The sequence below is a fragment of the Microcebus murinus genome, chromosome 2 (genome assembly GCF_040939455.1).
Source record: "Microcebus murinus isolate Inina chromosome 2, M.murinus_Inina_mat1.0, whole genome shotgun sequence".
Lineage (NCBI taxonomy): Eukaryota > Metazoa > Chordata > Mammalia > Primates > Cheirogaleidae > Microcebus > Microcebus murinus.
Window position 1 is genome coordinate 39,362,351 of NC_134105.1, and position 17,310 is coordinate 39,379,660.

General features: G+C 39.1%; 2 protein-coding genes across 14 annotated transcripts in view; one reads left to right on the forward strand and one right to left on the reverse strand.

Moving 5' to 3' along the window:
* The window catches only part of OSBPL9 (oxysterol binding protein like 9), a 174,162-nt gene extending 160,545 nt beyond the window's left edge, over nt 1-13,617 (forward strand). For all 12 annotated transcript variants that reach the window (XM_012776195.2, XM_012776196.2, XM_012776194.2 and 9 more), the window contains 10 exons: nt 2,860-2,945; nt 5,189-5,360; nt 6,603-6,687; nt 7,680-7,790; nt 8,020-8,083; nt 8,206-8,346; nt 10,589-10,667; nt 11,465-11,556; nt 12,276-12,411; nt 12,622-13,617. In XM_012776195.2, coding sequence (XP_012631649.2) covers nt 2,860-2,945; nt 5,189-5,360; nt 6,603-6,687; nt 7,680-7,790; nt 8,020-8,083; nt 8,206-8,346; nt 10,589-10,667; nt 11,465-11,556; nt 12,276-12,411; nt 12,622-12,696 — 1,041 coding nt within the window. In that variant the 3' untranslated portion in view covers nt 12,697-13,617. The remainder of the gene's footprint in view (nt 1-2,859; nt 2,946-5,188; nt 5,361-6,602; nt 6,688-7,679; nt 7,791-8,019; nt 8,084-8,205; nt 8,347-10,588; nt 10,668-11,464; nt 11,557-12,275; nt 12,412-12,621) is intronic.
* A 365-nt stretch (nt 13,618-13,982) lies between these two features.
* Nucleotides 13,983-17,310, reverse strand: part of NRDC (nardilysin convertase) — a 79,439-nt gene continuing 76,111 nt past the window's right edge. For both annotated transcript variants that reach the window (XM_012776179.3, XM_012776180.3), the window contains 6 exons: nt 17,061-17,113; nt 16,594-16,677; nt 15,594-15,684; nt 15,242-15,358; nt 14,312-14,401; nt 13,983-14,202 (listed from right to left, as the gene is read on the reverse strand). In XM_012776179.3, the coding sequence (XP_012631633.2) occupies nt 14,005-14,202; nt 14,312-14,401; nt 15,242-15,358; nt 15,594-15,684; nt 16,594-16,677; nt 17,061-17,113 (633 nt within the window). In that variant the 3' untranslated portion in view covers nt 13,983-14,004. The remainder of the gene's footprint in view (nt 14,203-14,311; nt 14,402-15,241; nt 15,359-15,593; nt 15,685-16,593; nt 16,678-17,060; nt 17,114-17,310) is intronic.

The following is a 17,310-nucleotide window of genomic DNA, read 5'->3' on the forward strand; positions in this document are numbered from 1 at the left end:
ATGTCCGATTTTGAATCAAAAGTGTAGTTTATTGTATTTCAAACAAGAAGCAGTACAATTAAAATATGTGCCTAAACTACTGACACAGTTTTGCCATCTTAACAGTAGCTGATTTATGCCAGCAGTGAGGAATCCTGGAGAAACTAGTGGCAGTGAAATCGTGAAAGGTATTTTCTACCGTTTGTTGAGAATTGAACATTTTTCCTTCCAAGAAGTTGTCCAAAGCCTGAAAGAAATGATTGTTGGTACGAGGTCTGGTGAATACAGTAGATGATGACAAGAGAGTTAGTTTCCAAGTGTAGTTGCTATAGTTGAGCAGTGTTGTTTGTGTGACTTTTGGTCCAGCGTTGTGTTGCAAGAGGATTGGCCTGTCTCTATTGACCAGTCTCGGCTGCTTAATCGCAAGCATCCTCGTCATTTCATCCAATTAGTTGCAGTACATATCTGCTGTAATCGATTGACCAGGCTTCATGAAGCTATAGTGATAATGCTAGCACTAGACCCCCAAACAGACACCATTAGGTTTTTTTGATGAATATTTGGTTTTGGACTTTGTTTTGGCTCTTCATCTTTATCCAACCATTGTGCCGAACGCTTTCTATTGTCAAAAGAATCCGTTTTTTATCACAAGTCACAATACAAATGGTTCGCCTTTATGTCACAAATAAAGGCAAGCTTTGACATGATTTCTCTTCTGATGCTCGTTTAATTCATGCAGAACCCATCTATCCAGCATCTTCACCTTGCCTATTTGTTTCAAATGGATCAGTATTGTTGGAATAGTAATGTCAAACCTTGCTGCTAATTCACACGTAGTTTGAGATAGATTTGCTTCCACTGTAGCTTTCAGCTTATTGTCCAGGTCTCAGGTTGCCTGTGTGGCTCATTTTCAAGATTAAAATCATAAGAATGGAATTTTTCAAACCATCAGTGTACTGTGTGTTCATTAGCCACATCCTTCCCAAACACTTAGTGATATTTCAAGCTGTCTGCACTGCATTGGTTCCACGACATAACTCATATTCGAAAATAACATGAATTTTTGACTTATGTATGGTCTCACAAAAATTATTCTGAAAAAAGTTTTTGAAATATAATCACAAGCCACAACATGTGTTTGAAAGACTGAGGAGGATGTACCTTCACAATAAAAATAAAACAAGTGAAATGTCAGAGATATCAGCTTAGTACTTAAGGAAATCGGACATTTCATACTTAATAACCTAATGAAAGCAGTGCATGTAATTATCCTCCTTTTACAGGAACTTAGAGAAGTTGAGTTAATTTTCCAGAGCTGCTTCACAGCTAAGAAGTAGCAAAACAAGTGACTGAACCCAGTTTGAAGACAACCATGCCCAGCTTTCTTCCTTCACTAGCAGTTTGTCATAATGGCATGTGTCAGTATAGTGCCAAAAACATTGAAGATCTGTTGAATGAAAGTTATCAAGAAAATTCTTACGTAGGGGGAATATATATTTTTTTCTTTGATTACAAGTGAAAGCAGACTTTCTTTTTATTGTTTTTGGCCCTTTTTTAAATTATTCAATTCATTTGTCCATCTTTCTGCCATAGTGATCTTTTAGTTGTGGATTTGTAAGAGCTGTTTATATATTAAAGGCATTTAGCCCTGTTTGATTCCCATTCTCTTCTTTTGTTTATTTCTTCAGTTGCTCATTTAAAAATTTCTTACTGGCTGGGCATAGTGGTTCACACCTGTAATCCCAGGACTTTTGGGAGACCAAGGCTGGAGAATTGTTTGAGGCCAGGAGTTCAAGACCAGCCTGGGCAATGTAGTGTCTCAAATAAATATATAAATAAAAATAAAAAATGGTTACAGTATAAATAGTAGTGAAAAACCAAATGTGAACAAAACTTGGTTCTTGTACTCTAGGAGCTCATTTTATATTTGAGGATACAAATTCATAGTAGGTAAGGTTCCTCATATACCTAATGATGATAGAGAAGCTGCAATAGAGAGGAAAGTACACAGATGCCCCAAAGTCTGACAGATTCAGTTTTGAATTCCACATTAACAATGGAACAGTGAGAAAATATTTTTTCTTTTTGCTATGAAAGAATTACCTTGAAGAAAATTTTAATAATGGAACAGTGAGAAAACTAATTTCTTATCCTCTCTGAATTTCATATTTCTCCACTGTAAAAGAGAGAGAATAATTTCTTCATCATAGGGCTGTTGTACAATTTAATAAGATAATGTATATGTAATGCCCCAGCAGATTGGATTGCTGCTGAGTAGTTTGTTGCTGTTATTACACTCAGGGAGAAAAGGGAGGTTGCACAGAGGAAGTGATATTTGAATATTGGAAACCCCTTCTCTGTTTTTCATCTGCTGTGTAAGTTAATGGGCATTTCTGAATTAAAACAATTGGGAAGTAGTTTTTAGAAGCATGTCTGAGGCCAGGTGCAGTGGCTCACGCCTGTAATCCTAGCTCTCTGGGAGGCCAAGGCGGGAGGATTGCTTGAGCTCAGGAGTTTGAGACCAGCCTGAGCAAGAGCGAGACCCCATCTCTACTAAAAATAGAAAGAAATTAGCCAGGCATGGTGGTGCGTGCCTGTAATCCTAGCTTCCCCGGGAGGCTGAGGCAGGAGGATCACTTGAACCCAGGAGTTTGAGGTTGCTGTAAGCTAGCACTGATGCCACAGTGCTCTAGCCCAAGCAAGAGAGTGAGACTCTGTCTCAAAAAAAAACAAACACAACATGTCTGAGCAATGGATGTTTGTCATTGGAATGAGTTGTGTTGTGTTTTTGTTTCTGGTGTTTTTTTTTTAAAGCAGTTTAGCAATCTGTTTTTCTGTAGTGGAATTTGATCCTCAAAGATCATGTGTAATGTTTTTCAGGTAGTTCTTCCAACATTTATTCTTGAAAGAAGATCTCTTTTAGAAATGTATGCAGACTTTTTTGCACATCCGGACCTGTTCGTGAGGTATTTGAACACAGTAGTTTCCAACTTTTAAGGATGTTATTCAGTAGCTTTCTGCTCTTTTTTTGCAGGGTAGATGGATTCCTTCTTACCTTTCAGACATTTCTGAGTTAAAAGTAGTATTGAGTAATATGTTTATGTTGGATGCCTATATGTTTGCTTAAGTTATATAGTGTTGGTATTGTTAGGCAACCAAGTTTAACACTTAATGAAATTCTCAAGAGCCCATTAATAATAGGTGGCCAGTATTTACAGGTTCAGGGGCATAAGTTTATTTGACCCAGGCATTGGTAATCACTGTTAAATTATTTATACTATATCCTAACAAAGTTCATCTATCTGGGTTCAGCAAACCTTTCTAAAGCACCTGTTTGCTAGGCACTTTGTTATGAACTGGAGAAAAAAAGTCACAGTGTCTGCCCCTGAGGAGTTTACAATCTAGTATCCAGATTATAGACTGATTGATACATTTTAAACATAAATCTTGAAATGTCAGATATGTGTATATGTACTAGGGATAGAAATAATGTAATGGTGAGACAAGAAGGTGAGTTCACATTGCTTTTCACAGGCAGCAGGAAATTTTTCATTGCAATCCCTCTCCTATACATTCCTTGAAACCTCAGTCTGAGGTTTCACAGTGGGTGGGGACACTGGCTGCCATGGACACATATATGTTTCATTCTTAGGAAGATTTAAGAGAATCATTTAACCAGTTCCCAAAGGATAGAAATTCAAATAGATATAACAGTGTTTAAATTAATAGATAATGTAACAAATAAAATGTAAACATTTATTAATAACATGCAAGTAAAAATGAATGGAAAGTACCAACTGCTCACTGGATATAGATTTGAGATTTAAGGGTAGTTTTTATGTGTGAGGAGTTAAATTTTGAGGTCCCTAGAGGAACCACTTAAAAAATACAGCTAAAAGTACAGCTAAAAGGTAAATAGACTAAATAGAATACTAAAAACAGTTAATTCCCAAAAAGGAGGAAAGGGAAGGTAATGGAACAAGGAACAAAGCAGACATGTAGAAAACAAATTCTAAGATGGTAGAGTTAAACCCAACTATATCAGTAATATAAATGTAAATAGATTACACATCTCACTTAAAAAGAGAACAGTGATTGTCAGACTGGATAAAAAAATCAAGATGGGTTAGTATGCTATTTGCAAAAAAGAGACTTTAAATATAACTGATTGGTTAAAAGTAAAAGCATAGATAAAGATACACTATGCAAAACACTAAGCATAGCACTAACCATAACAAAACTGTATTACTATCAGAAAAGGACTTTTAAGACAATAATTATTACCAGAGAAAATAGTGATATTTTGTAATGATAAAAAGGTCTATTTATCAAGAGTAAACAATATTCCTAAATGTATATGTACTTAATAACACAGCTTCAAAATACATGCAGCAAAAATTGCCTAAAGGGAGAAATAGACAAGTCCACAGATTGTTTCCTCAGGAACTGATTGACCAAGTAGCTCCTGCTTCCCCATCCACTGAGAATTATTATTAAGGCTATGGATGATTCAAACAGCATTATCAATCAACTTGACCTAATTGACCTTTCTAAACACTATCTAACAATTACATAGCGCAGTCTTTTCAGGTACACACAGAACATTCATCAAGATAGACCATATATAGAGAACTCTTAATAAATTTAAAATAATTGGAATCATACCAGGTATATTCTCTGACATAGAAGAATTAAATTAGAAATTGGTAGCACAGATACAGAAAAACTCCAATTATTTGGAAATTAAACTATGCACTTAATCTATGCTACTAGAAACCAGAAATAGTGTTTGCTTCAGGGGCAGAGGTAGTGATTGCTTGGAAAAGGAGATGGGGGAACTTTCTGGAATAATGGAAATGTTCTATGTCTTGATTGGGTGGTGATTAATTAAATAGATATATAAATTTGTCAGATCCTCAAAACACTAAGAACAATGCATTTAATCTTATATGTGTGTGTGTGTATATATATATTTATACTATATATAAATACCTCAATTTTATTTTTAAAAATTTTATTCATTTTATCTTTTGAAGGGATTTAGATATTATACTGTATCTCAATTTTACAAAGAAACTTTGAGGTAACTCCTGATCCTGGGTCCTTGATGCTCTCAGCCTGGTTGAGGGTGGACCATGCTGAGGGGTGCTACATCAGCTTGCATTTTGCCAAAAATCAGGGCATTAAGTTTTGTCTCTCTCCCTTACAGCATTAGTGACCAGAAGGATCCCAGGGATCGAATGGTTCAGGTTGTGAAATGGTACCTCTCAGCCTTTCATGCAGGAAGGAAAGGATCAGTCGCCAAAAAGCCATACAACCCCATTTTGGGTGAAATCTTTCAGTGTCATTGGACATTACCAAATGATACTGAAGAGAATACAGTGAGTTCTATGTTGACATTTTTAATTATCTTAACTTGTATACTGATTCAAGATTTCATTTTATTTAGGAGCAGATAATAATGATCAGAGGATGCTCAGCACCTATAGAAGAACATTGTTATTAGATCATCGTATTTTGAATATAATGAGAAGGGGGAAAGAGTGGGATGAGAAGAGGATGGAGATTTAGAAATCAGATCATGCAAGGCCTTGTAAGCCATAATGATAATTTTATGGCTTAGCAGGATCTCATTTTTGTCTTGAAAAGATTATTATAATAATTTTGTGAAAAATAAATCAAGAAGGGGCAAAAATAGAAGCATGGAGACAATTGAGGAGGCTTTGGCACTATACCGTGAGAGACATGGTGACTCAAGCTGTATTTCAGAGGTAGAACAAGATAGGTCAATTGGGTAAGCTAAGAGAAAGGAGACAATTAGACAGGAATCCTTGCATGTGGACTTCAGCAGTTGATGGTGTCATTTACTGACAAGGAAAAGATTGGATTTGGGGAGGGAAAAATCAAGAGCTCCAGTTTGAAATACAAAGTATGGTACTTACATACTTAGACTGTCAAGAGGAGTAGGGAATTGTAATTTAAAAGAGTGGAGTTCAAGGGAAAGGTCTGAGGTAGAGATAGGGCTTTCAGAGATTTTGTTATATTTAGATTTTAAAAAGCCCTAGGATTTTAAAGCCCTAGGACTGGATGAAATTATCTAAGAGGACAGCATAGCTACAAGAGTAGGTAACTCAGAACTGAGCTCCAGGGTTCCAGTATTTAAAGATTGGATTGAAGGTGACAACCAGCAAGGAAGACTCAGATGCATGTTAAAAAGCTTTTAGAAGTGAGGGGGGAAAACTCTAGCCCACAGAGTTTGGCACTAGTAATCTTTCAGTAAATGTTACTCTCCATATCTTTGCCTTTCCAAGTGACATGTTATATGTCCTTACTAAAGATAGAGGCAGTATGTGTCTGTTCTTATTCATTTGGCAGACATTGATAAGTGCCTGCTCTGTGTCAGACCTGGCCCTGAGTCAGACACATGATCCTTACCTTCAATAATGTCTTAGGCTAGTTAGGGAGACTGACACAAAGCAATAATTAGAATAGTGTAATTAAATGCCATAATAGAAGTATGTATAGGATGCTTGGTGTGTGTAGAGCAGAGGCTCCAATTATCAGATTCTCTGAAATGTCATTCGTGTTTCCACATCAAAAGAAAATGTTCTGTTTGCTTACAGGAGCTAGTTTCAGAAGGACCAGTACCCGGGGTTTCCAAAAACAGTGTAACATTTGTGGCTGAGCAGGTTTCCCATCATCCACCTAGTAAGTTACAGAGCTCCTCTGCAACCTCCACTTTCAAAGTATTCTGTGCAAAGAAGGTCATTAAAAGCTCCATAACTGAGGTTACTTTACTGTCAGTTGTATGGCTAGCTGTATCTTTCCTATCACCTGAAGTGGAAACTCGAGTTGATTGGTTCTTCATGTCTGTGTCTGTTTCTTATGTAAGTTCCAAAGACACTTTTAACTTCACTAATTAAATATGTATAAAAAGAAGAGATTTGGGAAACCAACTTTTAATTCTTCCAAAGTCATCTTACACATAATGATCTGTGCTGTAGAGACCCCAGCAACTGTGAGCGAGTTTGTATAAGTGTGATATGTAGTTTCAGTACAGTATATTCCTGGCATAATGGAGAGAATACAGTCATCCCTGATACCCACGAGGGATTAGTTCCAGGATGCCTTGCAAAATCTGAGGATGCCTACAACCCTGATATAAAATGGTTACACACATTTGCATAGAACCTATGCATATCCTCCCATGTCCTTTAAGTAATTTCTGGGTTACTTATAATATCTAATACAATGTAATGCTATGTAAATAGCTGTCACACTGTTTTTTTTAAAAATTTGTATTGTTTTTATTGTTGTATTGCTATTTTTTATTTTTTAACTATGCTTATCCCCTCAGCTCTTGTTTGTTAAGAGCAATATTAAGAGTGGAAATACAGGATGCAATACTACATGCTTGCAGACTATGAGAACAGATAGTAGTCCCCTTTTTGATTTGAAGCCACCTGGATTGGCCACAGCCTCATAGTTCAGGGAAGCTCTTGCCCACGTGGCTCTGAATGGATGCTTATACTGGGGGAAAGGGTATAAAAAGTAGGTGGGTATCTCCTGGCCTAATTTGAGGCTGTTTTTTGAAGGTTAAAGGATTTCTCCATGGAGCCAGTTGTGTCTCCCAGGTTAAGTGAGTTTGTAGAGGAGGCTGTGGCTATATAGTGCACTAACTGAAAACATTTTCTATTCAGTTTCAGCCTTTTATGCAGAGTGTTTTAATAAGAAGATACAATTCAATGCTCATATCTGGACCAAATCAAAATTCCTCGGAATGTCAATTGGGGTACATAACATAGGGCAGGGTAAGTTTGTGGGCATTTGGTGGACTACAACATTAACAAGAGATTTTTGTGTCATTCTAATATGTGCTAGGCAGCTGTCTGGTAAGAGAAAATGGCTCTGGAAAGCCAGACTGGATGTCATTGCTAGCAAGAAAGCATCTGTATTGGGGGTGAGAGCAGGAGTGGGGGTAGTAGGTGGGTTATCCCTAGTTGACACTACTCATCAGAGATTCTGTCCATCTTTCCACAGGCTGTGTCTCGTGTCTAGACTATGATGAACATTACATTCTCACATTCCCCAATGGTTATGGAAGGCAAGTAGAGCTGTGTCCATGTCCTCTGATCAGCAGTAGACCCTGCTGTTCCTTAAGCCATGCCCCTCCTCCTCTCTTTCCCCTTAACTGTCAGCCTTACCTGAAAACGTTTGATTTTGCAGGTCTATCCTCACAGTGCCCTGGGTGGAATTAGGAGGAGAATGCAATATTAATTGTTCCAAAACGGGCTATAGTGCAAATATCGTCTTCCACACTAAACCTTTCTATGGGGGCAAGAAGCACAGAATTACTGCTGAGATTTTGTAGGTATTTTGTTTTTCTGCCTCAGTTCTCTTCTGCTTCTCTGAGATACTTTTCCTTTTGTCTTAAACTGTACTTTCTGCATTAGAAATGTGAAAGAATGGTTCTGTCTTTATAAACTTGTTTCATACCTTTTGTGTGATGTCTCTTCCTGAAATCCCATATCAGAAGGAGACCTGAAACCGTGGGTCCAAAGCAGTCAGAGGTCCATTGATGGAATTTCCTTCCTAGGAACCTGACTTGTGATGAGGAGCTAAATAGGGCCTTCCTAAGTTACCTCGCTAACCCAGACTGTGGATCCTTAACTCATCTGTGCCAGGTTGGACCATCAGCTAGTCCTTCCAGCAGACTTTGTGACCCCTATAGAAGTGTTTCCAAGTCCTTACAGCCCCTCTTTTTTCTCTGTTTGCTGGGGAAAAACAGTAACTGTCACATCTTGCAGGCATTTGGGTTGGTTCCGTTTGGCACTATTGGGTCAAATAAAGATGACTGTGCTGTCTCGGTAACAGTCAGTTGAGTGGGTTCAGAGCCTGCCTAAAGAGGAAAGTCTGTAGTAATGTGCCTCTAGACTTTGCCCTGGAAGGTCTCATTGGGAGCAGTGTCCTAGATGGAAAATACACAATTGCTTACTTAACCAGTTTTCAGTGAGATAATTTAATTTGGATGTCAGAATCAGCATCCAAAAATATCTTGAGCAGATGGGACCAGGAACAAGATGAAGTTTCTAAGGATCAGTATAAAAAATTATTCTAGTTGGAATATATGGGCAGGGCTTAAAGAACAGCATAAGACACCACAATAATACAGTTCCCTCCCACCTCCAAAAAATAGGCAGATGATGGACTAGGATGTTCAGAACAAATATATGGATGTGTCTGCCTCTCAGAGCACTTAGAGTGTATAACCAACACCAAGAGGAACTGCTAGCTCAGCAGAATTTTCTGCCAGTCAGAGCCATATTTAGTCAAAAGACTGCCCTTATAAAGATGTGAGCTGGAAGAGCTCTTGATGGGGTCTTTAAATTAGAAATTTGAGTATCAGATGAAGAATTGCACTGAGTAGTTCTCAGACTTTTGGGTTTGTGGACCCCTTTATACTTAAAAATTAAGAACCCTAAAGAGCTTTTGTTTATATGGATTATATCCAACAATATTTTTCATATTAGAAATTAATACTGAGATTTTAAAATATTTAACTTACTTACAAATGAAAATAATAGTATTTCTGATGAAAAGTAGCTTTTCTAAACTTTAAAAATTTCAAAGACAAGTGGCAATGTACATTTTGTAAATTTTTTAAGTCTAATCACTCTGTTGTTACATATCACATACACTTGTGAGAAAATTGAGTGAAAAAGGCAAATAATGTCTTAATATTATGAAAACAGTTTTGAGTTTATGGACTCCCTCCCTGACATGGTCTTAGAACCCCCATCCCCGACCAGGTCCCCAGACCAGACTTTAAGAACCACTGTGCAAAGACCTCATAAACCTGAGATCCTACCATCTTTCTTGCCTATTGTTCCCTTTCCCCAAATCCTCTCAAGTTATGGAGGACACTTAAGTTACTGATGGTGATAGCAGCTTTCATCCCTCTACCCTGTTCTTTTTTCTCATTTCGACCTCTTTCAGTCTTCTGTTCATACCCTGCCATTCCTAACTAGGCCTTAGCTATGATGCTTGTCTTCTCAAATTCCATACCTGTGTGTCCAAGTAAAGGACTGTCAGGGCTTTTGAGGAGGGGATCCTTGCTCAAGAAAAGTCAAAGCATTAGGCCCAGAAGTCCCTTTCAACCTGAGGATGAAAGCCTGGTCTCCAGCCTTACATTCATAAGCAAAGTCTTCCCTGGCCCTCACACCAGCAGTTTTGCTCTTGAACCCCCAGTGCCCACACAAGCTCACCACAGCACTTACCACTTAGAATCTCAATGGCACTGTCTGTCTCCTCACTAGGCTATGAACAGCTTGAGGGCAGAGAATGTGCCAAATCCGTCATGGCTCCAGCAGAGCTCTCTTACCCATACTTGCTGTTAATGAGATCTTGAGTTCATAAGCATCTTTTTTCTGGGTCCTCACTCTTACAAGTGGCCCTGGGAAGTCCAGTTCTCTTATGTTAAGGTGATTTTGTCAAGACGTACAGTTGGTCTTTTGTGTTCTACTCTGTGTAGATAGGCCATACTGATCAGATTCTTTGGTAGAGTAATTTTCAACTTGAGTCTAACACAAATGTTTCCTTTTCTGTTCAGTTCTCCAAATGACAAGAAGTCTTTTTGCTCAATTGAAGGGGAATGGAATGGTGTAATGTATGCAAAATATGCAACAGGGGTAAGAACCTATATTTTGCCACTTGTTTCAGGCTACGTCGAATTGTATCCTATCTTTACTCTGGCTTCCTTCATCTGGAACTTTAACCAGAGGCCAGCTCTAAAGTTGTCTGTTCAGGGCAGGGCATTTCCTTCCTTTCCCCACCACCCCAGCAGTGCAGGTAATAGAATGATTTCTACTCTTCTCTCTGCTCTCAAAAAACTTGAGAATAATATATGTAAAACAATGCTTGGCACATAGTAAGAACCCAATAGGTTAGGTATATCATCTGAATGTGTGGTATGTTTATAAAATAAAGTGCTAAAGTAAGTTTTAAGTTTTTGTATAATAAAATTTGACTGCCTGATACCAGGGATACAGAAATAGGAAAATAGTTCTTGCCTTCAAGGAATTTGCATTCTATGGTACCACTCACTCAGTGTTCTCATTAAGCTAAGAAGAAAGGTGGTATGAAATTAACGGGGGGACGCAGTGAACTGGATTTTGGACATGGAGAATTCAAAATGTAAAAAACTTCAGAGAGTATACTTAAAATTAGGATTAGTTGTTCATGGGTCTAGCTCCCCAAGAGATTATATCCCTAGCATGTAGCACATAGCCACATTAAAAATGTCTGTTGAATTGAGCCTCTAGACTTAAGCCAACAGCTTTATTTTCAGCTTAAGACTGCATGTGAAAGTCATCATTAACATGGGATTTGATTTTGGGGTCTGCTAATTACAGTCTCTGGAAAGAGTTGACTCTTCCTCCTAGAACAGTGTGAATAATAAAACATCCATCTATTTCTTGTTTTCTAGGAAAGTACAGTCTTCGTAGATACCAAGAAGTTGCCTATAATCAAAAAGAAAGTGAGGAAGTTGGAAGATCAGAATGAGTATGAATCTCGCTGGTAAGGAAACAAATCTGTAGCTATTGCTGCAATGCTTACACTGTTGCCTGGGCATAGGCACAGGGGTGGGTTTTCGAGACAGTATAGCAGAGCCTAACAGAGTACAGACCAGGTTTGAATGCCTGGGTTTATGTCAGAAGCACCACTTACTAGCTTTGTAACCATGGCTGAGTTAGCTAACCTCTTCTTGCCTCCTTTCCTGAAATGGGAATAACGGCCTTGAGAGGAAGCCACATCTTATTCCCTCAAGCCTCTGCAATTCACCTCTTGACCCTTATTTTCTATGCTCATACTATTTTCTCCAAGATCATATTGTTAAATTCAAGGGAGTTTTTCTCAGCTCCTCTGATCTAATAACCCTTTTAGTTTATAACAAGGGATACTCAAACCCTAGAGAGGTAAACTGATTCCCCCAAAGTTGCATAGCAAGTTTAGAGGTTAGAAGGATGAGAATCCCAGGTCTCAGCTTCCACTGTTCTCTCTGCTTTTGTCCTTATGTACCAAACCGCTTGTCCCTTATTTCCTTCTTTGAAAACTATCAGTCGAGTCTTCTGGGCTAATTCTCCTGTTCCTTACTCCATCCAGTGCCCTGGTGCCAGTTAAGGATACTTAGTCTGTGAACTACAGCACTCAAGCCATTTGTTATTATGCCATAGTCAGAGGTGGCTCTAGGCTTTAATTGTCAGGATAGCCAGCTATTCTTGATCTTTTTTTTTTAGCCTTTGGAAGGATGTCACTTTCAATTTAAAAATCAGAGACATTGATGCAGCAACTGAAGCAAAGCACAGACTTGAAGAAAGACAAAGAGCAGAAGCCCGAGAAAGGAAGGAGAAGGAAATTCAGTGGGAGACCAGGGTAAGCTTGCCTGCCCCTAGCCTCTTATCTGCTATGCCTCCTGTGCTTTGAGCAATAAATCATTCACTCATTTCAATGAATAAGATGATCCCTGGTCCCTATCTGAAACTCATTTCAGTCTAATGGGGGGAGAAGACATGAAATAATAAAAAGCATATTATAGAAGTGCAAAGCAAGTGTGTAACTAAATTCTCCCCCTTTCTTTTACAGTTATTTCATGAAGATGGAGAATGTTGGGTTTATGATGAACCATTACTAAAACGTCTTGGTGCTGCCAAGCATTAAGCTGGGAAATGCAAAGTTTACATCTGATGACCAGTAGGCGTATTTCAGCAACAAACAATCTTCCTTTGGGAGAACCTATTCACTCCCTTCTTATTACAGTGGTTCCTATCTCAGGGATACTGACTTTCCGACGCAGACGAACAATTAAAGCGGGAAAAGCTTCCCTTTTTTCCTCTGTGGCAGTTACGATTTTGACTTCAGTCCTGAGAAAAACTTCAGGTTTTGAAAACAAGATGTCTGCTCCTTTTCCAAACCCCAGGCATTGGAAAGCATTTATAAAATCCAACTCTCTAACTCTGCACTCTAGTACTGCTATTAAGATATACAAGCTCTGTTTCTTAGTTCATATAATTTTTGGTGTTATATATATATATACACACACACATACACATATAAAATATACCTGATGCCAGATTTTTCATAAATACTCCACCTATTGTAAATATGGGTTCCTCTGAGTTGTTTTAGAAAATTAGTGCAATGTATTAAAATCAAGTGTTAGGAAATTTCATGGTCTCACCTATAATAACTTTTATTTTGGAAGTAAAATATTATTAAATTGTAATTATACTCAGCGCTTAAGGCTTCATAAAGTAATTTTTTCAACCTTTTTTTATGTGCTTTTTATTATCTTTATGGCTAAACTTGGAAGCCAATTATTTATAGGAGATAGCTTTTCAAGAGACTCTTAAAATAATCACCCCTCCCTTATACTCTGTGTTCTTTTTTGCCCCTACCAAGCTATTCCCCAAAGTCTTCACTGAACTCATATCACACGTGTAGGGGTACCAATATATTGTGACACCTTAGAGGGTTTGGAAAGACTGTATTTTTAGATCCCAGCCCCACAATGTAGTAAGAATGCCACAGCAGCAAATGGCTCATTTTGAAGGGAAATACAGAACTATCTTTATTTAAAAATACACTTTAAAAAATCAAAAACAGGCATTAGTACCTAGCATTTAGGTACCAACACTCTAGCATTTAGTTATTAATAATAACACACTGGTTACACATGGGGCTTTTCAAGAACTAGTTTCTCAATCTGACAGGACACAGGCCAGGGATTCCCAAATTGCTGTCACAAGTTTTTTGGCCACACTTGGCTCACCCTGCTAATTTCTCTTTGCTATCTGCTATAATAACTCTGGTTTGTTAGTTTCAATAGAGAAGGGATAAAAAGTAAATCAAGTTCTCTGATTCCAGTGCAAAAATTCTAGTGGAAGCCCTAAGGCAGTAGTAGTGTAACTCCATAAATTACAAACACATTTTTAAATACACATTGCTTCAGGCCAACAAGACTGCAGTTTATTTGACTATTTTATGGTAGGGGAGAAGGTTGAGTGTTGATGTGAAAGCCCTGATATCAGTAATGGGGCTGATAGAATCTGCCAGCAGAGGAGAGGTTGGCAGGTAGGTTAGCTGCATCACTTCACAAGAAGAATTTGAATCTTCACTAGAAGGGGTGCTATCCTCTTCCAGCTCATACTTCCCATATCCAACAACCTGAAAGATGCCAGAGATTCAAGGTGAGAAATACACTGACCAGATATGTGGTCTCTGAACAATCCAAATCCAGTAAATACGTAAAGCTACTTTAGTTAACCATACTCACGTGAACGCTGAGCATTTTACTTCCTGGTCCTCTATGATCCTTGAACCAGCTGACCAGGTCTGATTTTGAGAATGACTTCAGTGCTTCAATCTTACATGGAAAGGGAAGATAGGAAAGAAATAACCCCTAGGCAGACCTCCTTGGTCCTGCTTAGCATCTGAGGACTACATTTTATTCTTCCTAATCTCAACTTGTCCCTGACCTTCCAGAGAAAGATAAAGATGAATTCTCTGAGGTTCATAATAAACCTTTGTTTTACAGCAATGATCTACGTTGGCAGATGAGCAAGAGAGGTTAGCAGATGCTGTAATTACAGCTGAATACTGTACACTGAAGCTGATACTCAAGTGTCTCCTTATTATCACTTCCCAGTTATATTCTGGCTTGAGGAAAATATAGCAACTATTGAAACAGGTAAATTTTTTACCTGTCTTCTATTAAGAAAACAAGTGCCTTAAGGTGAGCTGTGCTGAAACCTCTTGTTAAACAACCTCTCTGCCTTACAGAGCAATGTTGTTCTTTGCTAATTCTTTACAAAGGATTATATATTATCAGAAGCAGCACTGAATTACAGGATCCAGAGCTTTTTTTCATAGTTTTTACTACTTTGGGCTTGTTCCTGGAATAATTTTCATTAAATAGCAGAACACTTCATTTTCCACAAAATCTTGTGAACTTCAATATAATATACAAATGGAGCTGCTCTGATTGAAACTGGGGAGAGAGGGCAGTAAGGGTGGGAGCACCCTGCTCACGTGGCCACCTATGGTACTAGGGAGGCAAGTCTAAGTAATGAAATGAGCAAGTAAGTAACCAAGCCAGTTTGGGTGTCCCAGGCTTCTCATGCATACAAAATACCAGTTTGCTTGGACCTGTGACTCCTGTAGAACCCTCTGTCAGGGGACAGTGTCGCTCTGAAAACCATGTTACCTCATGGGCAAGGCGGTCAAAGAGATACTGCTGTGTCACCACTTCATTCCAGTTCCTATCCACCTCCTCCCCAAGGTGGGTATCCTCACACTCCTTCAGCTTGATCAGAGCTGTGACCTGTTCCCAGCAAAAAGAAATGCTCAGGCATGGCATCATACCAGGCCCCCCAGAACACACCTGGCCTTATCCAGCCTGGCTTGTGATGGACCTGCCAGTAGGACAGGGAGGGATTGAGGTGGGGCTGCAAAGTTCAAAAACTGGTCAGCACATAGTGCTATTAAAACTAACGTCTGGTGTCCTGAGGGCTTATGGGGGTAAATATCAAAAGCCTAGGCTGGCACAGTTAAGTCACCTGGGTGTTGAATGCGTCTTCAGTGAGGTTTTCAATCTTCTCCTCAAAGCTAGAAAGAAACTCTTCTATCTTCTTATCGACAACTTCAGAGCTGAAACAAAGCATCTCCAATTAATAGTCATCAAGAGAACTGGTATCTCAGGGAGGAATTAAGAAGACATGACATCTCCAGGAAAAAGGCTGCAGTGTTTTCCCAGGCCTCAGCATTTTACCTTAAGTTGAGGGAGGGAAGAACACTCCCCCCAACCTTCAGCCCAATTTCCTAGTATCATACTGAAGTCATTCCAAAGCTGAGAACCAACAGGTTCCAATATGAATGTCACAACAGGTACCCTTGCCTTGTCCTCAGGTCTGCCTGAAGAGAAGAAACATTGGCAAGCCCTGCACAATGACCATAGGACTTAAGTCCTATAGGACTACTGGAATCATTGATTAGTCCTGGATCAGGCCATCTATAACCCCCTGCCCCACACCCTCTGCAGTGACTAAATACAGTAAATTCTGCTTGGTCAGAGTCATCAGAGGTTTAACCACTTCGGTACGAGAATCAACTATAGTTGATAGCCACAGAAGAATGTGCACAGCAACTGTAACCGACAGCTGCTGATATGAAGGCGCACAGCCGAGCATCAACTTTAGCCGACAGCTGTGATAATGACTTTTCTAATTTTTCATTTATCAAAATGAAATTGTGAACATTTAAAAATAATGTAATGAAAACATATATGTATGTTACCTATTCTGATTTACATTACAAGTAAAGCTGCCTGTAAAGTAAAACAAGCTTTCAGTGCTTTAAAGCGTTTCTCATCACACAAGAGCAAAACGGATTCGTCATCAATGCACAGCACAAACTATCGTGCGGACTGAGTGGCGGCTGTGGGCAAGGTTTCCCGGCTGGTGAGCACCGTGCCGAAGTGGTTAAGGAAGCACACAATAGCTCCCACTCTCCATGCCAGAATATTAGATTGGACTCCCAACTATTCACTCGCTTACTCACTTGTATTTGGTTGCCTGTGTCCCCACGGTGACAGAGAATCCTAGAATCCCAGATGTGTTCCTACAGGTAGGATATACATGGTACCTACAGCCAGAGTGAAAAATTATATAAACTCAGGTTGTCATCTGTGCCCTGCCAGTAGAGGCACTAAATATGAGTAGAAAGGGTTTCTGTCTATCCTTACTGGACCTGGAAAAGAAGACCCATAAATTTTAAGGTGTCCACCCCTCTCCTGAATTTGGAAGCACAAGCTTTTTTTCTTATCGTAAAAGATGACCAAATGGGACACCTGATCTTATTCCAAGAAGCAAATTCCAGAAGTTCTAACAAGTAGGTATGGAAAGTAAAGTATGGAAGGACCAAAGAGCTATGAGAGGCTGCTCAGTAAGGATATCTGATAGACCTCAGCATGGAGAGTAAGCCCCCGACTCTTATTTTGATCCCAGTGTCCTTGCCAGCAGACTTACCCAAGGGTCTGCTTGGTTCGAAGGAAGTCAAAACAAGGCTCTTCCATGTGCATCTGTAATTCAACATACTAACCGTCAGCCCAACTCCCAGCAGAGAAACCTCCATTTCTTTCCCCCAGTGTTCCACATACCTCAAAGTCCACCCTCCCTTGCTGCCTTTTTCCTAAACAATCCAGGCCCTCGGTCCATGCTTATACTGGGTGATAATAGTAAATGACCATCTTGCCTTCCAATCACAGGTCTCTGACCA